Here is a 27,775-nt window from a genome sequence, read left to right on the forward strand (position 1 = left end):
GCTCATCAATATGAAATTGGACTAGTGGAGGGAAACAAAATATAAGGAGGCAGCTTCGCACTCAGTATGCCTAAATCCAAAACTCTATTTCCCACCACAGCAACACAATGGTAGACTAAGACTTTCAGGAAGAAAAGAAAGAAATCCTTAAGCTACTCTACTTTGAGGATTGTCCTTGTTATCAACAGCATAAATACTCACAATACATACATACATACATGCATGTATCAGAGCACCTGCAGGGAAACTCTGAAAAGAAAACCAAAGGCTTTTACAGGAAAAGACAGAATGAATGATTAATATATCATACATATTTAAAACACATATTCGAAGCTTAGCTATTGATCAACCGAAACCTAAATCTATTGATAATGGATTCAGTGTGTCAATCTTATTTTCACATTTACACTCAGGAGATAATGTGTTTTAATGATGAGAATAAACAGGTCTGTTAACTAGCGTAAAGCATCTATCTAGGGAAAACTTCATTGGGCTTCTGAGCTTGTTATCTGTCACTCAAAACATGATCCAATAGCATTCATAATGCTGCAAAGCCCACCCATTGTTTTCTGCCCCCAAATCCTGCTGTGCTTGAAGATGTGTCGGCAGCGGCAAATTATTAAATTGTATTTTTCATTCTCAAGGGTTGTCAGCTGCCTTGCAACGAAATAGAATTTCCCAACATAATTGTAATTACAAAAGGGAAGGTAAAAAAAGAACAGCTGATATGAATCAAATAGGGATGCTCCCAGCAAAAAGGAGGCTGAACACTTTTGACAAGTAAGGGTTCCTTCCTCTTGGGCAAGCCAGGCCCAAATTTGACTGATAATCAAGCTCTGTCCTTACACAAACCTTTCCCAACGAAAATAAATAATTTGTATGGAGAGACAGTCAGAGTTCAATAGACTTTCTGTCATCAACTCCTTCAGCTGATAAAACGCACAAGGCAAGAGGGTGAAAGCGAACCATTTGCAGAGTTGACAATTTCCATCATGGATTACTTTAGCATACCTGAGCTCTGCTTTTTCCCTGCCTTTTGCATGCCTTCTGCAAACGAAAGGGGTGATGAATCAGGCTTTATTGGCCTTCAGAATGCCAGAGAGGTCAATCTGTGTGAATGGCTGTTAAAATCTGACATAACTTGACCAGGCCCTGATAACAAGCTCGAAGCTATTCACCACCCACAGTCTCAGCTGCACATTTGTATCTTTCTCTAATATACTTTGCCCTGATAAGTTGCTTGCTGAGTTCCTGAATAACTAACTTGGCTGCTACCATAAGTTACTGTGGAAAACAAATATTTCTCCCAGCAATTGGGTTCATGATCTGGCCTGATTTGCTCCCTGACTTTTCACTGCTGCTTTCAGTGACCGAAGAACAATAGCCTCTGATCTCAGGCTCAGTCATGGTTTCCTAAACCCACTGTTAACTTCATTGGCTGTTAGCCATTGGACTGCCCTTGCCCTGAAATTTTCTTTCTAATAAAATGTAACTAAAAAAACAGAGAAAGATAATCTAATCAAATTACATAACATATTCTGTCCAGATTTCTAATACAGAGGCTGCATCAGGATGAGAAAATAATGTGTTATCTCATTGTTTCATTATTATCCGCTGCTGATGAGTTAATCTCTTTGAAGTTATTAACCTTTTATTACCAAAACCCCCAAAGCACTGCAGGCAGGCAAACTATACACACACACAAATCACAAAGTTTGGAACATAAAAATCTGAATAATGGTAACTTAATAAAAGCAATTAATCTGACCAGCAAAACATTTGATTGTTGACATTTTAGTGCAGTCTTCTTTAATATGACCAAAGGTAGCTGTGTTCTGCGCTCAGATAATCATAAAACACCCCCATGCACAGTAAATAAAAATAAAAAGATGTATTTTGCATAAATGTGTGAGACATTTGGTGTGGACAGAGTATACCCATGTATCTTTTTCACAAAAAGTACAGTTTTTTCCATCATAAAAAAAGACACAACCTCCCAATCATATTCACTGAATGACATATTTTGCATCAAAATTCTACCTATCTATTTTAATTGTCAAAAACATGGACAGCTGCTGTCCATCTTATTTTGAAACTGCACACTGAACCCGTATTTCTGTCCCCTTTCTCCAGTTACTCTTTGTTGCTTTTACACTGACCTGTTTTGCAGCAGCATCATGTTGAGAAGTTCTTGTAACTGTAAAAGCCTCCTAATCTTTATTTTTATATGTCCATCATGTTGCCTTGACAACAGACTTGGCTAATCCACAGTGCAAGGGGCACAACTGCTGGGCCGTAGAAAAGGGCAGCCTGATGCACACAAATGGTAATATCACCTGGACTTGGGTGTGTGATGTCTCTTCACTCTGATCTTCTTCCCTTTGAATATTTTATTGATGTTGTGGAGTCACATTTTCACACAGCTTCGTTTGGCTACATGCACGTGTTTGGTTTGTGTGTGCGTTTTGCCAGTGGACTTGCAATCATAGGGAATAACACAGCTCCATGATTGCACACTGCCCTTAAAAGAAATCTATTCCCAGTTGAACTCAAAACAGCCTGAAGCCTATTCTCACCAAACTCAATATTTTTCCTGTATACATTCTGCTATAGGTGGACAAGAAACATAAAAAACAGTATTAGTTGTGGCACTGAACTACAGTAGGACACCTACAGTATAATTTACTCAACCTGCCCACATACAAAGAAACTGTAGTTCATCCAATAAATAATTATTATGCGATGACGTGATTTGCTTTACCACTGACTTATTATAAGATTACATTACCACATCAAAAACTAGAAATATATATCAGATTACAACACATCAACATACAGAATTAAGCTATTAAGCATTTTTCATTACAACAGATGTGCTTTAGTGCATCCCAGGTTAAGTGCTATTTTCAACCACATGTCAGCTGGTTTGGTCTTTTTCTCTAGAATCATTTTAGATCTGACGTGCTTTTTCTTCTTGTTAAATGTCACCGACAGGTTTTGACATGAAAACTTAAGTTAGCAGTATCCAACCTGTCATACTGTATTTGTAAACAGCTTACGTTTCCTTCTCCGAGCTTAGGGGAAAGGAGGTGAAGCCTGACAGCCGACAAGGGTTTTTAACAAACATCCCCACATGCATACATAATGCCCCATTTCAAAAAAGAGAAAGTTTGCCGCTCCATTTAATACGTAATATTTCTCTGAGCGCACAGAGGATGCCTTCTGTCCACAGCTTCTATGGGCTGCATCTATACTTAGCAACCCTGAATTGTACTGTATGGCAACACAGTTTACCACTTCTCCTATCTATGCATCAAGGGAATGACTGATTTAGTGTAATGAGATTATGCCTCCTGAGGAATCCATGTGCCCATGCAGAGTCAAAGTTTCTTGGAATAATCCATCTGATGATGAATTGCCTCGAGTTTATTCTGGGATAAACTTTTGGTTCGCTGGGCAAACTTTGGACATCATGCATTGGCTACATCAGCGGCTACATGCTGTGTCCATGTTGTGTGGATATTGATTGATGTAGCTAAGTAGTGCGATTGCTGTCCTACACAGCAGCAGACAAGGCCGATAGAAATCCTGTGGATTTCTGTGGCTCAAGCAGGTTTAACTCATCAGCAGAATAGGAATCTCCTCGGTCCTCAGGGAGTTGGGCCGGGGATACATCAAGGGCAGGTGTGAGGAGACAGGTGACCCCTGAACCTTGCCTCCCACTTCCTGACCTTGGAACGAGATTTCTGTCTCCGAGCTCAGGCTTAAATCTTCCTCACTAGATCAATTTGATGATGTATTGAGGGTTAGGCAGGAAGCGTGGAGTAAGAGCTCAATATTTAAGTATAAAGAGACACATGGGACACGATGTATCTGTTAAGTCACCTTCTGTGTTTTCTACACATTTTACACATCTGCTTAATTCAGCAAAAAGAAACGTGGCATGGCATTGCACTGGGAAATGGCCCAACTTTGCAGTAAATGTGCAGTAGTCGTGATCAGTACATCCTCATATATTATTTGCTAAATGAGCCATATTCATAATTGGCCGCTTGAATCAGCTGCTTAAATTGTAAAGTTAACCCAAAATATGTGAGGAGACATGGCTACAAAGGTGCTTATTGTTAACTTAAAAATCTGATTCCGAATAATTAAAAAAAATGTCAATGCCTTTGAGAATGTAGAAATATACTGGTAGTATTCCATTAATGTTTAGTCATTTAGTCCACCAGCTGAATTAACAACTATAATATGTACATATTCATATTTAAATGTGTTTTTGCATTCCATTCCCAACCGGTTCATTTTGAAAATCTTCACTGACTGCACTATTATTCATGAAACTTTTTTTTTATGAGGAAACATAATATACTGTACAAGATCCAGCATTTTCCAGCCAGATCAGATTATTATATTGTGTGTAAACCCCACTGCACACACCCCAAATGTGCTTTCACAAACGCACACAAAGAGAAGAAATTCGGTCACATTGACTTGACAACAGTGTACGACTAAGTATTAAGGGTGGCTTGCTTGTCAAAAAGCAATCTCTGGACACAGTGATGATCCATAAGCAACAAGACATCCGTTCAGAGCCAGACAATTATTTTCCCTCTGTGAGTAAGTCTGTGACCACAGAGAGCAGAACATGAATGACTGGACACATTATGAATGAGCAAAATATGAGTGACAAATGTATATGGCCACTTCAATACATATAAAAAACATGTTTAAAAACATATACTGTAAATAGTAATTTTGTTCTGCACTATCGAAAGTTAAATAGTTTTTTAGACTGGTGTTAAGGTTTGTTCTTACATGTATAACAAAAAGTTATTTTTCCTTTTTTACGTTTTAATTTTTTTATAAAAATTCAAGAAGAAAGATGTATTATTTGCTGTAAACCTTAAATCGGTCTTTAAGATTACCCTGTCACCACAGAGAATTTTTTTTTGTAATTTTACTAATTACACAGCAATTATATTTTAGCTATTGACGTCTTTTATTGCGTGTAAACATTCTATTTTTACACAATATGTACATGGGCAGAAGTGACTTGGTGGCACGCGTGGCTAAAACATCAACCAGGTGGTGATTTGAAATATCTCACCTTTGGAAGGAGCGAAAGTAAGCAGATGGCAGGCCTTTAGGGTCCATAGCACATTGTCGACAACGAATTACAGTCCAGAGGGGAATGGGATGGCTGATAACCTCAATCCCATGGTTCCATCTGCTGAATCCTAAGCAAGGACAGTGCATGCAGGCATGCAAACCCAGACATTGACATCTTGCACAACTCATGTAGAATTGTACACAAGGTGAATGGGGAAGAATTGTTAATTGTTTTCAGGATGTGTCAGGAAGTAGCTTTCCTGGATAATATATATTTTGGTAGTGTGGAGGTGATCATGTAATGATTTAAAATGGGAAGAAATTGTCAGTCATCCTTTTGTTGCAGTTGTGTGATGTGAAGATGTTGATAAGTGCTAAATTAAATATTTGTTAAATTTAAATTATGAATAGTGTTACTATTTCCGAATCACAACAACTGAATAACAGCTCAAAATAATAGAGTGGTGATGATGTAACAAACCAAGGTAGATGGTCATTCAAAAGGATTCAACCTGGCATTTGTACCAATTTAGTACAAAGCAATCTCTTGACTGTTTCCAGGACGTCTATTCAAAGCCCCTCTGGATGGCTCTTTGGGGTGATCTAGAAAGAAAAGACTTAGAAAATAGCAAGCAAAGGCAATTGTCAGAAAACACATGCCAAGCCTGTCTTTTGTCTTGTTGAAACAAAGTGGTTCTTCATGTTCTGTACATTTACCAGGTTTCAAAATAGGCTTTCATCACAATGGCACTATCTAAATCCTATTGTGGCAGAACAAGGCAATGTTCTCTTATCAAATAGAAAATGAATAATGTTGTATCTAATTGCAGTTCCTTCACTATATTCTCCAACTGGGTTTAATCTAGCTCCATTCATGCCTGTGGTAATCACAGCATAGTCTGTTCTGGAGAATTACCGCCAAACATAATTCAGGTTATAATTACACAACAGGCATTAGCAGGAGCTTCCAAAGCCATCAATATAAACTACATAGATACAGTTAGTTGTTTTCATTGATGTCTCAATATTCTAGTGCTACAAGGAACACTGGACATTAGAGAGTCACTTCATCCAGCTCTTTAAAATTGCAACCAGTGCTGCAGCCACTCGCTGGCTCTCTACAAAACCTGCTGCCTCCACAATATTGTTCAGCCTATTTGTATATGACGGTAGGTCCCCCTTTCCTGCCACGCTTCTATGAGGCACGGGTACAGTAAGAAATCAAAGCCTCTACTGAAACAACAGCTGTTTCTACTTATGTAATGGCTGCAGGATGACTGTTCATATCCTGGGTAGTTGAAGCTGTCACAAATCATTAATCTTGGGCCTGTCTGTGGGGCCACGCTGTCAAGTTGTCTTCGGACATCTGTGGCGAGACAGAAGCAGGACACATTATTTAAGTGGGCGCTTCACACCTTCGCAATCCTACAAAATAGCTTAAAATAATCTGACCTCACGTGCAGCTCTCACTAAATACATTTGATTTATTACATATAGTTGAACTTATATATACCAAGAAAAAAATATGCAAACTGATTTTTTTTTGTTCATTTTGTGCGCACTTGACTGTTCAAGGAGGACCACAAGACAAAAAAAATCCACTTTCTGTCAAGTGTGCACTATAGAAAGCCATTGCACATTTCTTGATAGTGGGCATTTTTGTTGCTCCCCTTTGTGCAATGCCACATATGTTTTTTGGTGGATGTATTGCTAGTAACACACTGCAACAGAGAGCCCTGCAGAGGTACATTACCTCAGACCGAATGGCACATCACAGGGCTTAGCTGCAGTATTAGTGAGGTCTTAAGCAACTTTTCAATACAGCAATACATTGAAAATACACACTGAGGGAGACTACATGCCCTCTACTGGTGGATAAAAGCAAGTAATTCAGGAGAGTTTAGTTGAGACTTCCTTATGTGCTCACTTGACATAATGTGCTCAATATTACTCATTTTCTATTTTTTCTGATACAGATATCACATGTAGGTACATAGGCGTAGTAAATAAGTAATGCGTTGTGTGTCCATGACCCTCTAAGCTTTTTGCTTAATTTTGCACCATGTTGCAAGTTAATACATTAACTTTATTTGCAGGGATGATTACAGGTGTGAATGTGTTAAGTAGATTTCATTACGGCAGAGTTGAATTATAATAGGCATTTGACTTTGAATGGATATGATCAGATGGAGGCACATTGTACAAGAAATAAAGGAAACTGAGATTTATTTATTTTTTAATCTACTTATTGCTGATATTTATAAATGAGAACAAATTAATTATAAAAGCATTGAAGCGTTAAAGTGAGATGTACAGTTTAGCCCAGCTCATAATTGCTTTTTCAAAGACTAGCCTTGGAAGTAATTAGCGGTCGGAGGGAAAAACACCAACCATTCAGATAATCAGCCTGCCATTAACACTTTAGGGGCTGTATTCTGTTATCAGCTTGACCCTACTTGGAAAATACACTCTCCACGCCTGATTTGCAGACCTTACTCTTTAGACACAAAGTGATCGTAGATTGATTAGTGCAAAGGTCGCCATGTAATACTCCCAGCATATGTGTGGCCCTGGAAGTTATTGACTAAACAAAATGGATGGCGTCGTACTTTTCAGCAAGACTGTTGTTGAGCAGCCCCATGCTGAGCAGAGTAAACTAATTAGGCTGTTTCTTTTATTCTGAAACAAAATCTCCTTTTATTGCCTGACCTTTCAGAAAACTTGTGAGAGTTTCATTATGGAGAGAAACTCAACTTTATTGATCAAATTAAAAGGCAGATTGCAGGAGGGGAGAACGGGATGACGGGTGTATTCTAGTGAATATTATCACAATCATCGGGCTCCAAACCACCATGTCAACTCAGCGCCCTCTAATGTTTTTCTATTTCATTCTGAATTGGCTTTACTGGATTGGTCTGCCTTGGTTTTCAGTCCTTGGGTTGGACTGAAAACTACACATTTCTTGGGGGAAACCATACAAAGAATGTCCCCACCCTTTTGATTTTAAATATAAAGGTGACAAGGAAAGACAGCACTTCATTTGTATCAGGCACACCTTTTGGTTGTTTCCTGGCCATATGCTCTATGTTCATTTGGCAACAGGTAAAAGGTGCAAATAACTGAATAATATATGCCTGATTTCACATGCATGCCAGTGTCTTGACAGCTTTAAAGAAAAACAATACTTTGCTTTCAGTAGGAAGTCATGCAGTTTTATTTATGGTTAATTTAATTTATTTACAGTATTTCAGCTTCAATAATTTATGCACCATACATAGATCATTCTTTTCGCGAGGAGGGAAGGCAGCATCCTATTTCATTTAGTTATTTTCCCATTAAAACCTGAGAACACATCAAAGGCAGAATGATTTAATTACCAATGTGGAGAGTCTGTGTACAGCCGTCTGCATTTTGCAAATTATTCTTTGCTGAGAATAAGAGACTTATCAGGTCCATACAGACATCACTGCACACCTCAAAAGAAGTTGTGTTGACACAAGGAAGGGGAAAATACATGTCTCCCCCTGACAGAATTATCCACTTCACAGGTATTTTCAGTTTACACTTTCCAGGTTGGAAAATTAATACCCTTTCTTCTTCTGCCAGTAGAGTTTACAATTCTTTGTTGTGTGCTCTGTGAAGTGCGGACTTAAGGAGGATGAGAAGTGGAGTTAAGTGTCGTATATGGAATATCATTGTGATTTGTTCCTTATAGCATTTGAATTCTTGATAATTGTTTTTGACTGGAAAGTGTCTCTAGGAAGCTGTTTCTTAATGATTATTCCCCTCTTGCCACTTGGTTTCAGGAGTTTTCAGTCTGTTTGCTAAGATGTACAATATAGCCTGGCAAACAAAAGTGCTCTGAACATGTTTAATAGTAAAAAATGAATCATATTTCAGATGGAAATGGAAAGAAATACCATTTGGGCCATGTTAACCACTTAAAATGGTAATTGTCCCACCTTGCTCTTTAAAGACCTATATGAATCAAAGAGCAATTGAAACGAAGAGGATGGGTGCCAGACGCATTCCTTGCAGTCTCTAAGCACTGAACACATTGTTGAGATTGTTTCAGCACTGCAGATAGTTTGTTTAAAGGTCCCTTGTACATTGCAGTACAATTTTTTCAACAATCTCAATGTTGTCTTAAGGTGAGGTATGATGTCTGATTATATTTCCATAATGAATTATGAATAGAAATGACTTGGGTCACATGCTTGCAAATTAGAAAATGAGTATAATCTGCTTGTCAAAGAGATGGATGGTTAACATCCAGCCTTTCTTCAGTCTGACTTCAATATGTTGACTCCCTGAGAGCCACTGTAAATAAATAAAGTGGATGTGTGGGTTGTGAGTGGAAGAGAGATAATAAAAGAAATGCTACGAACCCTGCTGTATAGGAAAACATCACCATGATGTCTAACATAGTCTGTTTTTTTAGACTGTACCCCACTGTCTTTTCCATATAGTAAAGACCTGCAGAACTTCCCTGATCCATTGCATACTTTAATAATAAAGCAGAACACATGGAATTGTCCCCTCAAGAAGAGAATGAAATCTAGAAAAAAGAAACAGCAAGAAGAAAGTATATAAGAGAGATGATAACAAGAGATGGAGACAGACAGAGAGAGCAGAGGCAACGACCGCAGGAGGAAGATAATTATTTTATTTTATTTCTAGGGGTGACACTTCTAGCAAATTTAATATCATACCCATGTTTTGTTGCACTGCTCCTCCTCCTGCTTGACATTTCTGGTTTAGAAAGTACCTCTTACAGCTCACCATTGCCATGTTTCACATAAATTCACGTTAAGATATTTCACAGCCATTATCTTTTTTTTTGCTGCTGAAGACCAATCTTGCTAGATTATTCTGGTCATGAGCAAGCCACCACAGGTGATGGGAAGGAAGAGCAAGAGGTGAGAGCAAGACAGAATATCGTGGTGACAGAAATGTCACATTTGATACAATCACACTAATTACACACGCACACTAAATTGTTCTCCGATGCCTGTACATTGTGTTGGCTAATGCCATGCTTTGAATGACATTCTAATTCTCACATTATTTCAGGGGAGAGTGAAGAGAAAGTATCTGGTGCTTTATCATTTATTTTAATAATCATTTTAATTATAGCTTGAATCAATCATGGACGACCTTTAGTAACAAAGAGTTCGCTCGCAAAGAGAAACAATAAAGCCTTCAAAACATGGTGACAGAGGCTTTAAAGCTAGTTTGAACAATGCTACTCAAAACAAGGCTTTAACTACTCCTACAACTACTACCACTCCTATAACTGCTACTTCTCCTACAACTTCTATACAACAACTACTAATCATAATAATAATAATAATAATAATAATAATAATAATAATTTGAAAAACAGACCTAGCTAGCTTGTTTCCTCTTGTTTTCCCCACCGGATTTTAAGCTTGCACCCTGACTGTTTGTGTGTGTGTGTGTGTCTAGGGGGGTTTGGGTGAATGTCATCAATCAGCATTAACCATCAGCTCTGAGCTATTGACTGATGATTCACCACGGCAGAATCTCCTCTGACTCTAAAATGAAAGGCAGCAGCGGCAACGTGAGGCAGAGACACTCAGTTGATTGGCACCTCATTGAGTCTGGCAGGGGAGCCTTTGATTGCACTAGCTGTCAATATCACGTAATTGTTTTTCTTACATACATGGTGCCCTCTGTTTGTTACTACAGCCTCTACTATTACATGTGCCTGCATGGCAGCCATTGTGCAGAACCTATTATCATTTTGATCCGTTATTATGAAGTGCACACATTAGCTGCCAAGACAGCGATTTTATGGCTACATTTACTCTTGTGATGCTACTGTGAGCAAAACATAGTGTTTGTACGCTACCATCACCCAATATGTCATCGTAACATCAGGTCATTGAGATTCATAACCCATACTAGAAGGGTAGATTATGCTGCATATGGTTGTAAATCTGTCCTTCACAGCTACCCGAGGATGTATCAGAGTAGCCAGTTATGCCTTGAAGCTTTAATTGGGCCCCTTTTAATTATCACATCAAGTGTGATACTGGAATACATATACTGAGCACACTTCTGTCTGGACAAGGGTGAACTCAGCGTGTATTCAACTGAAGTCAGGCTGAAATTGAGTTTAAATTTCTTCTTAAATGGCACCCATAACTGCCAGAGAAACTGTTCAGGGCTGAAAGAGCAACCCTGTTCCCCACCCCAAGGTCAGCGGAGAAGACGATATTTAATTGAAATTGAAACTGTCTACCTGATAGTTTGAAATAATTAGCAATATCAGAGTGGCGAGAGGAAGAGTCTAGGATGATGAAAAATAAAGAGATAAAAATGGCTGACTGGTGGCAAGTCATCAATTCGAGTGAATTGAATGTCATTGTGATTGACTGGACATGACTTTGTGTGTAACATGAAACTCAAACAAGTAATGCAAACAAGACATGAAACTTTGCCAGAAGTTTAGAGAGGTGACTACAGTAGTCATTTCTATTTTCTTAGACAAGGCAAGTGTATCGTTGGAACTGCTTTGACCCAGGGTCTCATGCAGTGGCCACTAAACGTTCATAGAAACTAAGTTTCTTGTCTCTGCAAATACATTATGGATGCATGGTTCTGAAAAAATCATCGACCCTGTACTAGTAGCTTTCTCCTCCCACCCGTAAAACAAACTCTGCCACCTCTCATCCCCGGAAGACTTCAGATGTCACTTCTGCCGGGCCCAGCATTTCCGCACCAGTTAATAAAGGGGAAATGAATTGTATCAGTGTTGCTGTCTTTGCTCATAGTGAATAGGAAATTATCATAGAGATGGGTATAGGTGCCTTCACACACTCTGAATTACATGGAGGGCGAGGCTGTTTCTCTCCGTCACACACTCACACCTGCACACATGCATGCACACACACACAAAAACACAGTAGCTTGAAATAAACTGCAGGATGAAATTGGCTATAGTGATGTCATCCTAAGAGTGGTGGTGGTGGTGGTGGTAATGAGCCACGAAGCTCTGGCAATTTTCTCCCACAATTCTACAAACACCTGGACATGGTGACATTCAGGGCTATTTTTTATTTATTTTTTTGTGAACTTCCTGTCTCTCCATGCCTATAAATGTGATGTAACCTTGCCTCTTTGTGGGTGTTCGTCGTGTTAGAGGAGGATGAAACAACTTGTCACGGCTGGTGCGAAAGGCAGGCAAGGTAGGACCCAAATGCAGTTTAAAGAGTTTTATTAAAAGATAAGCAAAAACTTACTGGAGCAATAATCCAATACATCAGGGAAATCCACGACAGGGAATGCAGAAACAAAAACAGAACGCACAGCAAAAAGACAAGACAATCCAACAAGAGACAAGGGAAAACAGAGAGGCTAAATACACAAGGTAATGAGGGAACGAGAGGCAGGTGACACAACAGGTGGAACAAATCAAAAAAGGCGGGAAACAAACAAAGACAGGAAGAAAGCTAGACAAGACAAGGGAGACAAGACAGACTACAAAATAAAACAGGAAACCAAGCAAAACAGAGAAACAAGACTACACAATAAAACAGAACAAAATACCAAAACCCTGATACAACTGACATAAAGAGGATGGCACCCCAGGACAAACAATATATACAAGTGTCCTCAGGGCCTGACAGGCACACAAAATCAAAGAAGTGGGGTGTTAATTTCTGATAGTTAGCGCTCAAGGCTAAACAGCATAAAAGACATTGAGGTCAATGGGTTGGCAGTCTCTAGAGCAAAGTAGTTGCATGGCTATTTTCACTGTCTCCTCCTCTGTGGACTGTTGTAACCACTGGAGCATTCTCTTCATCATCACAGACAGAGCACAATCAGCGAACCTACTTTCTGCTTTTGCCCTTTTATTTTATTATAAATTTTCTTTCCTGTTGAGACTGTTTAAAAACCAAAGAGGAGCTGTTAGACTTGCCACCCAAGGAGTGAAAGCAGTGCTGAAGACACACAAAAAAAGGTTTTTAAGCCCACATAGTTTGATTGCCTTGTGATGAAAACTGCTCACAATATATTTAGATCAGATCTAAAACAATGGCAGTGAACTAAGACATACATATAATAAACAGGAAAAAGCTAATTGTTTTTTAGAAACTAGTTATGGCCAAATTTTTATTATAATCAGTAATTCAATACCATGTATGCAATTTGTCAGTGTATAAGTAGAACTGAACTGAATACAAAGTGAATCCTAATTGCATTCAGTTATAATTGCATTTTACATGATTAAAAAATACTTGAGTTATAGTATTTAATAAGATCACCACACGTCTTTATTATGTGTAGGTAATTTGTGTCAATAGCACTGTGTGATACAACTGGCTGTAACGTTAATTAATTGTGTTTGTGTAGAGGGAACAGTTTTTATGATGAGACAGCCTCATGGTTGTTTGGTCTGAGATTGAAACTGTAATGAATGATTTCCTTCCTTTTTAATACAAACAGCAGCAAAATTAGGATTTTTATATTCTGGAGTAAATTGAAGTCACTACAGCAACAGCTATGTTAAGTATCAAAAATATTTATCAATTTCAGCTTCTTCACCTATTTTGAAACATGTTCCTGTTTTATGGCATTATTCATGGACTAAACTTTACATATTTTTTGCTAAGGTTTCAGCAACTGAACCCCCCCCTCTCCCCCCACCTCCTCCCCCACACCTATGTGTCTGTCTGCTTCTGTTGCTTTCGCTGTTGGGAATGTTAGTTGACAATGCCTGCACTCAACACACCCCAAATAAAGTGCGTAGTGACAGAAACATTAACACAAGCCAGCCACTGAGTACCTCTGTGATTTTAGTGAGAGTATATCTGTCAGTTGGGCCTGGGGGAGTAAAAGGCATATATCTGAACTTTCAACAGTTGGTGTTTGGGTGGAGGATTGTGACAGTCAACATCAAAACAGTAAAAGTAAAGCTGTGATTTACTGGGGCACTTGGATATCTCACCTGGTAGAGTGTGCACCCCATGTACAAAGGCTCAGTCCTTGTCACAGCGGTAGCAGGTTCAACTTTGACCTGTGGCCCTTTGCTGCATGTCATTCCCCCTCTCTCTCCCCTTTCACATCTTCAGCTGTCCTATATAATAAAAGCCCAAAATGCCCCAAAAAATATATAAAAAAAAAAAGCTGTAATTTACTGAATGTGCCGCTTGTGTCTGCTTTCATGTTTGCCAATGATACATTATATGACTTTTCTCCTGCTTTCAAGAACATGGCGATGCGGATGAATTAAACATGTTATGCAGGAACAGGTCTTTCTCTGAAAGCCTTACCCTTTTCATGATAACCCCTTTTTAGACATTCAATGGACTTATCACAGCGTATAAATAGGACAGAATTCATTATTCAGGGGAGGTTTCAATGAAAAATTAATAGTTGTCCCCGGAGGAGTGTCTGTGGCGCTCCGGAAAAGGAAAACCTTTAAAGTGTACATGCACAGGGGGATCTGCAGAGAGTCTGCCCCTCATGTTAAAACCTTCACCGTGCTACACTACATACTGATATTGCAAATAATTTTGCTCAGCACTAATGACCGTGATCAATACCGTATATAGTCTGCATTCATGCCTAAGCTGTCCTCATAATATTTTGAAGATGGAGGAAGAAAAGGAAACAGAAAAGGGAGCACATGCGTGTCTGCTCCTGACACTGACACCTCATATAGATTACACATTTTCAGGATTGCCTAGTAGGACAAAACACGGGGACTTGAGCTGTTGACAGTTTAAGAGAGACTCTCACTTTTCTTTGACTACATTGAATGATTTCACTTCACTGTACAATAAACACACACCCTAGAAAAAAACACACAACAAAAACAGTACAGCAGGTCCTCCTCTGAGCTCTGTCATATAAGAGATTACAATTTCCACCATGCCCAGATCACTCATGCACTGAAATCCTGCCGCCGCTGGTGCTGAGTGGTTTTCAGCCTGCCAGTTATCCATTGAAAGATGGGCTTCACGATGCCTTTGTATCCACTTGCTATCTGCCTGGCCATGGAGGCAATAACAGTAATATATGGCTAAGGGAAAACAGAACTAATCATCAATGACTGCAAGATATATAGCATATGCAGTGGCACCTTGTTTATTACCCTCTTTTCTCCTCCTGCTAGATCCATCGGCTATACAGACAGGCTGCCAGAGCTTCTTCAATGTTAATTTGATTTATTCTTGTTTTCCATAATAATTGGGGGCAATGGGTCAGTGTGATGAATTTGCTCGTTACATGACACAGGATGTAGCACAGTGGTGGCTGCTGTATAGTTTGTCTCTCTCGTTTCTCCTCCATCATGTGAAGCAAAGGCCTCATTTTTATTAGCTATTATCTGAAAACATCCAGTCGTTGTATCGGGTCCCAACGCAACAGGGGTTTCTTTTTTCTTTGAGGACTGGCTTATGCTTCGAAACAGCTTTTAATTTGATTTTAAAAGGAAAGCTAAGAGTGTTATAAGTGACATTCACATTTTTTGATCAAAGTCATTTCCTAAATAATCATGATTGTTTAGATAGTATTCCTGCTGGAACAATCCAATCTCCTTGCAAATATCAAACAGCTTTGTTGGGTCCCACTTAATCAGCCTATTTTCCTTTCTTTTTTAATCTCTCTAAAATAAATTTCACTTCCTTTTCATTCTGCGCTTTTTATTTGCACTTCCCAGACCTCACAATATCTACACTATATGGAAATATTCAGACATTCATCCATGTGCAATGAATTTAAAGGTGGATTCACATTTTTTTTTAATCTTATAAATATGCATTTATGTATTGCTTCCTTGTCAGTGACAGCGCACCTACAGCATCTTCCAGCATTTGAACAAGTGCAGATGAAAAAGAGAACGCAAAGAAGAGAACGAATGGCTGCTCTTGTATGAGATTTCAAACAAAGAGTACTGGTGTGTGTGTGTATGTGTGTGTGTTCATACATGAGCATGTCTTGTGTTTCTACCCCCCTCATAGAAACTCTGTGACTCCTCCTCTGTGTGTCATTGTGGTGATGAGCGCTGATTGCAGATTGTTATGGTGTTTGCACCTCTCATCTATCTGGCCCATGCTGGGTGTTTGGCCAGGCCTGATTGTGTTGATGGTGACACCGGCAGCTTGTCCTTGGGTGGGGAGGCCCAATAGTAGTCCAGACATAATGAAGGAGATGTAATCAACCAATGTCACACACAAAAAAGTAAAGTGTCAAGAAGAAAGCTGTTTCTGTGCTCTACCTTCCCAACTGTGCTCTCTGCTGATGGAAATCACACAATTGCTGTTATTGATGTTGCGGCTTGTTTTTTTTGTAAACTTTTTATGCTGAGGCGATATGAACATTTTGAGGTGTTTTTCTCCCTTCGACAACAAAGGTGACTTCGAGATAAAGGAATTAACTTTAAATTAAGTATGTACATTGTGTAGCTGTTCTCAGTGAAGAAATGGGTACTTCAACCGACAACATACTTTTAATCAATTGTAACAAAAAGAAAGAAGCAAGCACTTGGCACTGGGTTGTTCAAGAGATCCTTTCTCTCTTTGTGCACTTTGTCCTCTCTCTGTGCTTTGTTATTTGTTTTGGTGTTCTAATCTCAGCCAAGTCAATAATATTCTTTGTTGTCTGAAATTGTGTGTCGGGAACAAAAAGGCCTTCTCCTTTTGTTGAAAGTACCTGTCTGTGACTTTTCACTCTCTCCCAGACTCCTAGATAAAGTAATCATTAGATGTTGTTTTCTGCCTGCAATTACTTTCAGTTACAATGGGTCAAACACTAGGAAAGCAAAAGGGGTCGAGAGTACACACGGCTAGATGGATTACAGACGAGGAACTGTATAGGTCCCACAAGTGCTGATAAATACGTATGTGGCTCAGAGACTCACGGTGTTCAGCGGTGTCTCAGTAAATGCATCAAAAGTAATTAGTCTAGAGTATATATGGACAACCCCGCTCCCCTCTTATCTGCATCACATTGTCTCCTTTAAAAAAGGCCATTCATTGCATCTGGCACTATTTGTCTTAAGTAAGTAAAACAAAAAAGCAGGAGCAATGGGCTTTGCCATTTCTTATATCCCACTTTGTATCGCTGCTGCACCAAATTGCTCTTGAAATTTATGTTTCAGTGGAAAAAAATCCACTACGCTATTATCATTGGTAACTCATTACCATTCATTAGCATGCAGTTCTTAGAGCATGTGATAGCTGGTGAGAATGGTTATTAAATGAAGACAGGCTATATAGAGATATTTCTATTGTTCCATTCCACATTCTATAAAACCGTGTTAATAAAATTCTACAGTAGCTGTCTGCCCCAGCACGTCTCCGTATAGATCTTAATACATGTCAGCCTCCTACAAGGCACCACTGACCTCTACGGCACAGTTGATATCTGCCTTCCAAACAGCACGCCAAGTTTTATTGGTACATTGGAATATTTACTTACTCCTCCACGCCCTTGTCAGTAGTGACAATGACAGCTCTTATTGCCTTCGCCAGGGATTATACTGTACCTCCTCCTGATAAAAGTAAAGAAAACCAAATAGCATAGAGTCTGACGTGCAGAGGAAAGTTAATTTTCAGACTCATTGCGACAGGCTTTTTCCAGAGAAGTCACAGACGTCTTCAAGCCTGCATATTCAAAAGTATAATGTATATTCAGGACTTCTAAGTATTTCTTATAATTTTCATTCATTCAGAAAGCAGACTCTCATGAGCTTTGCGATATCAGGAATAGAATCTTGAATTTAAGAGCTGTTTTGTATTTGTAATTCTGTGAAAGTGAGACATTAGTCTCTCTTTCAAACAATGATTGCCAGAGCTGTGATGAAAACAATGGCATCTTTTTTTTCAGTGCAATACCAAGGGGTTTTAATAGCACTATTATTATTAATGACCATCCTTTTGCTTATCCAGATTGTACGTTTGGAGTGGGTATAAGGCCGGCTGAAGTGATAAATTCTTGGTAATTACAAACCCAATTATTTCTACTGTGATTCTATTTGTTTGAAAGAAGCTTCCGAATTCTTGTGTTTCTGTCTTTTGGTCTCCCTCCAGACACGAGACACATGCTCATGTACAATCTGTGTCTATTTTCCTCTCACCCTCGGTCTCATCTCATCCCCTATCACACAATAACACATAATGGTTCTCTTGATGAAAAGCATGTTGTTTAAATACAGCTGAATATAAGCCTATTTGCATTGCTCTTTTCTGGCACCATTACACCTGTTTTATTTGACACTGAGAGAGGCAGCGTTGTTAGTGATAATGCTTTGGGTATTAAAAGGTTTATTTTCTTGGCAAAGTTACATTCAGGAATATGTATGAACTTGTGCACTTTTGTGAATGTTTTGTGACTAGATAAAAAATAAACTTTTGAGTTTTGCAGTGAATGTTGGCAGAAACTATGTTGCATAGTGACAGCCCATGTATTAAAACCTTAGACAAGAAAAGAAAATGAAAACCTTCAGCCCCAATTGATCATGGTAAAAAAAAATAATAATCATTTTTTACAAGATTTCAACAGTGGGGACATTACTGCTGCCATGGGCTAGATGTGGACCCTTTGTATTCATAATACAGCAAACGTGACACAAAAAAAACAAACAAAATGATTTAAATATGGCCATAAGTCTGCAACATGTGATAAAGCTTTCCTTTAATATATGTTTCAGGATTTTTTAAATGAAAAGACTTCACCAATCAACACTGTAGAATGAGTCAGAGGCGTAGTCCACCTTCCTGATGGTTGTTTGAGGAATTTAATGTCCTAGATGCATGCAATTATCCTTTTAATTAGCAATAATGAGTTTGTGCATGCTGAAATAATAAGTTGAATCGTGATATGTGTGCAGACCTTGATGTGAAGCTCATCAAGATGTAACTAGCCCTGTCAGTAAATATCATCAACTGTCATGTTAAATATCTCATGCTATTGTACTGAAACGCCGGCTAACATGCATCCTAGCTGTGTGCGTGTGTCTGCCTGTCAGAACTTGTAGTTGCATTAGTGGATTTCATAGCCATCAGAGAAAATAAGTGAGATTGAAAGCATACCAGTATAATAAAAAGGTAAAATATAATACATAAAAAATTTCAACATTCCAGAGATCTGGCTGGTAAGGTAGCACTTTAACAACCTCATGGGACTGAGCTGTGCATTGTTTATCATGGCTAAATCAAATCATTACATTACATACTCTATGCCGGAATTTTACCAATTATCTTTATATTAGTGACTGTGTACAGTAACCTCACCATTAGCATGCTGCAGCATGGGCCTGGGAATTTTAATTACTGCTTATTATTTCAGCATTACAACCTGTATTAATATCCAAAACAGAAATGGCCAAACAAACACAACAAGTGTAGCCACATATTCACCTCTGTTATAAAACATTGTAGTGGAGACACTGGTGTGTTAATTGTTTTAAAATAGAACATGGATTTGTTTTCTGGGATGGTACAGTAACAGAGGTGCACTTAAGGGACATTATTATCAATGAATCACCTGCATGCCAGCTTGTTGAAATGTTACAAACTGTGTTTAAACAGGGGCTGGATACAATAAGTTGAACATATTTACACTATAATACAACCTAATACAAAAGATGTAAACAATTTTGAGGGAAGTTTTTGTTAAGACTGACTCAGAAAGGCTTTTATTCAGCTTTTAGTGGGCTCATGTCGTAGATAGTGTACTGGACTGCATTAGAATGAAAGATGCTTATGTGATACTTGTGCTCATGTTACTTTTTACCCTGAAAAAAAGTCTGACACAGTTTTCTGGGGCCACTAAATTGGATTGGATTCCAGCCAAAGATAGCAAGCATTCAAGTTATTGTGTCCAACCCTCTTACATTTCTAAGTTAAAAGAGTTTAAGTAATCACATCATACAGAGTGTGTCCAGTCAAATTTTCAGCTGTATTTTTATTAAGTGCAGAAAAAAAAACATGTTTCTGTAATTTTTTGCATGGCATTCAGGATTCTCTTACCTCTCTCTTTCACATGTCCGATGTTTATACAAGCTGTAATATTTGACCGCACGAATGAAAGGTCAGCTGAAGGGGTGACGCAGCAGTGTTCGATCTGTGGCTGACCAAAGGATTGATGATGTTGCAAAACAAGATTACTGTAGGCTGCCACTGGCATGGACCTTGCAAATAACCATAAGATCAACTAGAAAACCTGTGACTGTGGCACTGCGGGTTGTCCACAAATTCACAACAAGACCATGGATGATAACCTTATGAAAGAGCAGTCAAATTAGCGTGCAAGCTGTTTGGAATCAGAACATGAATTGAATACCACTTAATTCCTGGAGTCAACAGCAGTCATTTAATCGGGGTAATTGCAGGTGAACTTAGTATTAGATGTTCAGTAAAGTCTGCAGAGTAACTACACAGGTATCACAGTTTTGTTTCAACCACATCCCCACTGCTCATTGAAGATGAATCATCTCAAATGAGAACAGTACAGAAGGTCTGATCCAAGCCATGCTGTCTATTACATCCAATTGTTTGCCATTATCCCCACTTGTCTGCCATTCAAATTTCCTTGAAGGGAACAAATAAGTCTCAGCATCAGGGGATCTGTGGCATCAGTGATGTGTGATTCCTCCCGAAAGCTCTGCGGGGTACAGTTGTTTCCCCTGAATACAAAAGACAGCGGCATCACAAGCACGCTGCGGCATACCTCGAGCTGACGAAAGCAGCCAGAGCTGTCAGCGACATCACTTATGCCATGCTCCCACCCTCCCAAACCCGCCACTGCCTATCCCAACTATCCCACAGGAATAGAAAATAGTACAGGCCCATATCTCTTTTGGAAAGGCTGGATGTGAAATATTGCATACAGAATTTGTAGGCACCGAAGGCTGTTGACACAGAACTGATGTGAGTTCAAGCTGTGTGAAGTCACAGAGCCACAGACTTTCCCTTTCATTTGTAAAGTATGCTATGTTAAAGACAGCTTCACCTCTGGCTGCACTGATCATTTAAAGTTAAGGAGGAGGAAAGAAATCTGGCAGGAATGCACTTTTGGATGTGTGTTTCTGTTAGGAACATTTATTTGTGTGTCAGAGTGCATGCTTGTGGAATAACAAGTTCATGATATTAGCATTACCTCATCAAAAATGACAGTACTCTGAAAAGGCATTACCCACAGCAGAAAACATTTGGAGAAGCATTGAGTCAGGGCACGGCTGAGACTTGGCTCGGCCCTATTGTGCTAACTCAGAGAATGAGAAAGCAGCATCCATTTTAGCCTTAATGAAGTTAGTGACCCTCTGAAAGGTGACACATTTACCGCCCAGGGGATTTATACACTCCTGCTCCAAGGCTCCAGTTCAATATGGAGAGGACAGATTTGACTCCACATGGGCACTCCAAATATATCCTCTCAATTAATACCAGGCGATTCATTTTCAGACACTGCCCTCATAATTAAAGTTGACGCTGTGCTATTCAATCTGCGGTCGCATGAAATAACAAAAAAATAAAAGAGTGCATTGGGGTATTATACAACAATCTAGATAGTTTTGGGAGGCCAGACTGGTATCACTAACGTGGAGTAATCAGAATATTCATTTTCATTTTGTAGAATGTCATTAAACAATAAACAAGGTGGCAAGAAGATTTGCAGATGTTCGTGAAATAGAATTACACAGAGCATGCATAACTTGTGTGAGTGAAGGAAATAGTCATCCCTGTGTACTGGGGGTCGAAAGACCGCTTCAATATATATAGCATCCTTACTTATGCAAATATAATGAATCATTTCTACATGACAGCTTGAAGCTGAGGCCTAGAGGAGTGTTGTGATGTTTGAATGAGGACCCCTCTATTCGTTGCATGGCCTAGGAAACATAACACTGCAGGCTCCTGGTTGCCTTGGTGCACACTGTTTTACATTCTAATTATCTGGCTTGACAGGCTTTATTGCTGAGGCTCAATGCTGAGGCCTCATCCCAGACTCATTCCACATGTGATGTCATTGCCGGGATAATGAGATAAGATAGTTTGAGTGCTTAGCCTTGCCCAGTCGCATCCTCATTCACTTTTTTTATTTTTTTTCCCTTTCAAGCATGCAACCGAAATGCTGCCACAATTAACCATGTACATTAATTGTACCTGAATGCTAACGATGCTCGCAGGATTCTGGGATAATGGTATTTTATCATTCCCAGGTCTCCCTGTTTGAGTTTTCTTATTTGACCAGATTTATTTGGGATTCTGGAAGATCAGAAAGGTATAAGGTGTGCCACATTGACAGTGATTAAAATAAACAATGCTTTGTTAAGATGTTGATTAAATATTTAACAGAGTAAAGTCAATCCGAGACACAAACAGCGAGACAATTTTTTCTAACTCTAATTAAGCTACAGGGAATTCCTTGCATATTGTAGGTAAACAGACAGAGTCATGGGAATACCAATGGAAATTAAATGCTCTGCTGGTGTTTTTCTCATTACAAGATGAAATGAAACATTTATCACTGACTTTCATTTCGTTAAAAGGCTGACATTTTTTGGGTCAACCACTGATAAGGCGACAACTTTCTTCTACTTACATTATGATTCATGAGTTTATGCAGTGCTTTTGCAGCACCCCGGTAAAATCCTTGCATTCTTTGTATGTTCTGACCTGTTGGAATAACAATGTTGTTTTCTTCTTTCTCTCTTCCTTTCCCTTTTTACAGCCATTGAAGTGAACCTACAGAAAGCCTTGGCTGAGGCCTCTGAGACCTGTACCCAGGAGTGTCTGATACTGGGCCACTCCGATAGCTGCTGGATGCCCCCAGCCCTGGCCCAGTTCCAGGGTCCTGGCAACAGCCCCACCTCCACCCCTATCACCACCGCCATAACCGGTACAATGCCCTCTTTTGGCTTCCAGCAGAGCTGCGCCCGGGGAGCCAAAGCTAACATGGTCAGCATGGGGGTCATGGATGGGCGCCATACCCTGGGCAGGTCTGTGCCCAAAAAAGATGAACTGGACAAAGGGATCAACCGGCCGCAGTTCTACAACACCCTGGATAGACACTGCAGTAAGAAGGAGGACCCCATCAAGGTCATCCCCCTGGCGAGCTTCTCCTCCCCCGGGCAGCAGACACCCACTGGCGGGGGCAGCAGCTCTTTCTTACATGAGCACCAGTTGTAAAAGAGTAAAAGACAGATCTTCATCGCCCTGACATACATGTGACTCGATCCATAGTTGGCTTGTTGTCAGTGACTTTATGATCAGTATGTATGCGTACGCGTGGAGGTATGCATAATTTGAATAACTTTGACCAGCTCCATTTTACTGATAAAGACATTTGAGAATAGATTCAATCATGATAATGTTGTTCAGACAAAATCACATGGGATCAGTCTGACAGCTAAAGCATTTGGAAGGAAATGTAAGGCTTAACATAGCAAGCCCATCTACATTATAATAAATAAAGGTAGTTCTATACCAAAGTAGTTCCAACACAAAAAAAAGAATTTTGCTTTCAGTTTGGTAATGTTTGCTTAGTGATAAGAAAGGGCAATGTAGGCTTTAAGCCCCTTGAGCCCAGCTTAGTGAAACTGTGTCCAAAAAGACTATTTCTCTGTGCAGAAACACTTGCAAATACAGTACTTTGTGTTGAGTGAGCTAAATTGGGCTAAATGTTAATTATGAGCTCTGAGTGGATGGTGTTTCTGTTCAAGTTCTAGTGAAGTATTGCTCTGTATAACACGCAGCACAAACTCCTTTGGTGGTGGAAGATCTTTCTTTTGTTTTGCCTGAACGTTTTTCAGAAGTCTATTTTGGTCAGGGGACTGCAGAAGGATAAAAAAAAGTCTACACAGCATAACTAGGCCAATGGTAGACAACACCGGTAATCTTTTGTATTCTACATTTTCACCGTGGACCAGCACACAAAATATAAAAGAAAATGTAAAAAATACTTACACACACATACCCAAGATGTTTTCCATATGGTGGTTGCTCCATCTCTGCCAACTCTATTAAGAAAGTGTTCACTCTTTATCTCAGCAGCTTAGCCTTGAAAGGCGCAGACAAATGCGCTTTGGAAATGTACCCTTTGTTTCTATTTCTCACATTTTGCTGCTCAGAAACACTCACACACAGTAACAAAAGCTATGGAGCCAATTATGAAATTTTCTATTCTAATTACTTTGATGTGTGATCTCAGTAGCGACCATCATTGTGGTTACGAGGTCTGGAATGGTTCTCTTGGCTAGCCAGAAACATGCTCTGCATGTGCAGAGGCAATGGAAATGTGACAAGTGCTCAGAAATAGCAGCTTAAAACACTCCCTCTCTTCCCTTCATATCATTAATAACACCTTTTGTTCTTGCTATTAATTGCTATTGTGTGTTTTAATACAACTCAGATTGGCTGCAAAGTTTCTATTATCAGTTTTTACTATATGTTAACACTGGAATAATAGACCAGGGTGCAATAATTTCTTCACCGCCCAGAGTCTAACTAAATTATTGATGGTAATGTTATTTTTGCAGTTATCGTAGGGATAGGCATTGGCAGTATTTGAAAGGACCTCCCTGCAGGCTGCCCCTTGCCATGCTTTCATCCTACATGCACTGCATCATTGCCTGTGTACATAAATTGTTCTGATGATGACAACTACTTCAGACTAACTTGCTGCTCTAACAGATTGGGTGCAGTATAAGCTATTGCTATAGCAATAAGTGACTTTGCTGATATCCATTTTTCTTTCCAGTAACATCCAAGCCAGGTGTCTACATCATCAGGTATATGATTCATGTGATTCATTTTCTTGTACCATCTTGCAAATTGGGAACAGGCCTAAATCTATAATGCAACGTGGCATTCTCGAGGGAAGGCGCGAGGCAAATTGTATTTGCATGCTCTTACCTACCACGCCTATTCTCTCTGATACTTGGGGTCAGGATTCTTATCATTATAAAGAGGATTTATCTGAGAGTCAGTGAAATGATCACTTAAAGGAATGGTATGTCAAGGACACGGAAAAGGGGCAATTCAATTTCACCTCAGGCAATTACGCAAATGAATTGAATTCAAAACAAACAACTTAAATACATTCTCCTATAAACATCCCTTGATGAAAATGTCCCAGTTTGGGAATCCAATTTCAGCTCATTTACTAATACTTCTTTTTCCTCTATCACTTTTCATCTCATTTCATTGCTATAGTACAGACATGTTTCATCAAATGGTATAAACAATACATATTTAATCAAAAGGAGCACATATGAAAGAGAACATACATCACGGTGTCACTGAAAATTGAAATTTTATCTAACAAATGCAAATCCAACACTTGTTTTTTATCCAAATGTTGCCAAAAAAGTATTTTCAGTCTCTGTTTACAATTATGTGAATAAGTAGGGCAAATAAATTCCTGGTTGGATCTTTTTTCAACAAAAATAAATCTGAAAAATAACAATTAGGTTTTTAAGAAACTTTCCCATTCATTAACAATAAGAAGTGCAGACAATATCTGCTGTTGGAGTGTTTATAAATATAACACATGAAATTGTGCCCTTCCTCATACGATGGAGGAAGAGAATATCCATGGAATATTTACAGGATAATACACTGTCACAATTTAATAAAAAATGTGATTGTTTGAATTAATGTATCCAATCACATGTGTACAGTTAGCACAATATTACCTATCTGTAACGCTCACTGTGTTTTCACTTACTCTGCCTACATAACTCCTGTGTATTGTAATGTTGCAGCAGCTACAGCACATTAATTCAAAGACAACTTCGAGGGAATAGTATAATAACTGCATGAATGTACATCTGTAGGATGTTGCTTTTGATACCGACATGACTTTTTTGTCTACTGCAGTCCGATTTTGTTTTACCATTTGCCCTTATAGAAGTAAAAGTAGTGGTGTTTTATATATTTATCTATTTCACAAACAAAGAGCATACCATATGAATGTGCATTTGTTTTTTGGGGAGGATGAGGCTCCCTGAATAAATAGAGTTGCTCTGCAACAAAGGTTTTCATCTTTCACAAAACACACGGTGAAGTAGACAAAATGTGGAGGGTGATCACAGGTTTTCACTTTGCATGATTCTGCTCTCACTGTTATTTTCTCTTTTTCTAATTCCCTCTGCCCTAAAAGCAAATATAGTATACATAAAACTAAACATTGTTTTTTTTTTTTTTCAGAATTTTTCTATTTAAAATGTGTGTCATGAATACCATGTCAACTTGTGTCATAATTTGCATGAACTGTTTGGACCTCCACAAAGCATTTTTTGACACTTGACTATATAGTTCATGCATCCATCATTGGATTCAGTGTCAGTATTGATGTTTACGGCTCTACCTGTTTGTCTGTCTTATGGAACAAAACAAATGTTACACAGTGTAAACATTCAAACTTTGTGAAGTGTGCATACCACCTATGCCTCCACGTACACACAACTATCTATACTGTCAGGTAAACTGGATTTTAAACTGTACATAGCAGTACCCCTAAGAACTAGTAATACTGATTACAAACTGGAAAGACACATACAGTAAAGACTAAAAGCTACAGGCTAAATACTGAAATTCGCTATGTTGATAAAAAGGAAAAGGGAAAACATAAGAAGTGATGAGATGACAATCTCTCTTGTAATGTAAATGGTTACATATGCATAATAATGATGAGAGTGTGTTTGAATGTGTTTATAGGTGATCTTGTGAGGGAGTGTGTGTCTCATTGCATGTATGAGTGTGTGTGTGTGTGTGTGTGTGTGTGTGTGTGTGTGTGTGTGTGTGTGTGTGTGTGTGCGCACATATGTGTGTACTGGCATGCACCTTGCCAGAATATTTTATGTACACAAATGTATCTTGTACAAAAACTGTATCAAAATATGATATAAGACTTAAGTATATGCTTGTAAATTAGTCATCAGTGAGTCAGGTAAAGTTTTGCTTTGAGAGAAGGCTTCAATGCTTGCCAGCAAATCTGTTTTGGTCAGTTAAAGCTATACAGTCTGTGTTGTCATGCTTTTGTAAGATATCCCGTTTAAATCTATGAAAAAGATGACCTTCCATATGGTGAAATGATTTTTCTTGTCATTGAATTTTACTTGAGCCATTAAATATTGAGTCAAAGTATGCATGGATCACATTTGTCCTTCACTTTACATTGTTGTTTGATTAGGTTTTTCTGAACACTGATAGATGTAACAGGAGAGCATACTGTATTCTAATTATGGCAATTACAAGCTAATGATATAAGACCAATCACATTGGACATGGTATTTCACCTTCAACCTATGACATATATGTGTATATTTATAGGAAGAGAAAAGAAGAAGAAAAATGTAACCCTTATTAAACACGGTAAAGAGCTGCAAAAAATAACAAGGAGTAGGCTCAACAATGGGTTTTACTTTCACACTTCCAACAAAGGACTGAGCAGGTTCTTTGCACGATATGTCTCTTTTAAGACAACTAATGCTTTGCATTATTTTTATATTAATATATAATATTATTATATTTTTTTAAACATAAAAAAGTAAAAAAGTAATTGACAGATGCTAACTGTTTTAAAGATGCAATACGTAATACTGACAGCTAGGGTTTAAAATAGTTACTGCTGTACAAATTGAAAATACTGGAGAGAGTCGTCCTCAGACTCGAAGTTCACG

At 38.8% G+C, this 27,775-nt stretch overlaps 1 protein-coding gene across 2 annotated transcripts in view; it reads left to right on the forward strand.

Moving 5' to 3' along the window:
- The window catches only part of pcdh11 (protocadherin 11), a 128,594-nt gene extending 101,355 nt beyond the window's left edge, over window positions 1-27,239 (forward strand). For both annotated transcript variants that reach the window (XM_031303332.2, XM_031303331.2), the window contains one exon: window positions 22,822-27,239. In XM_031303332.2, the coding sequence (XP_031159192.1) occupies window positions 22,822-23,279 (458 nt within the window). In that variant the 3' untranslated portion in view covers window positions 23,280-27,239. The remainder of the gene's footprint in view (window positions 1-22,821) is intronic.
- Window positions 27,240-27,775: the final 536 nt, after the last annotated feature.

Source organism: Sander lucioperca, chromosome 1, assembly GCF_008315115.2.
Source record: "Sander lucioperca isolate FBNREF2018 chromosome 1, SLUC_FBN_1.2, whole genome shotgun sequence".
Lineage (NCBI taxonomy): Eukaryota > Metazoa > Chordata > Actinopteri > Perciformes > Percidae > Sander > Sander lucioperca.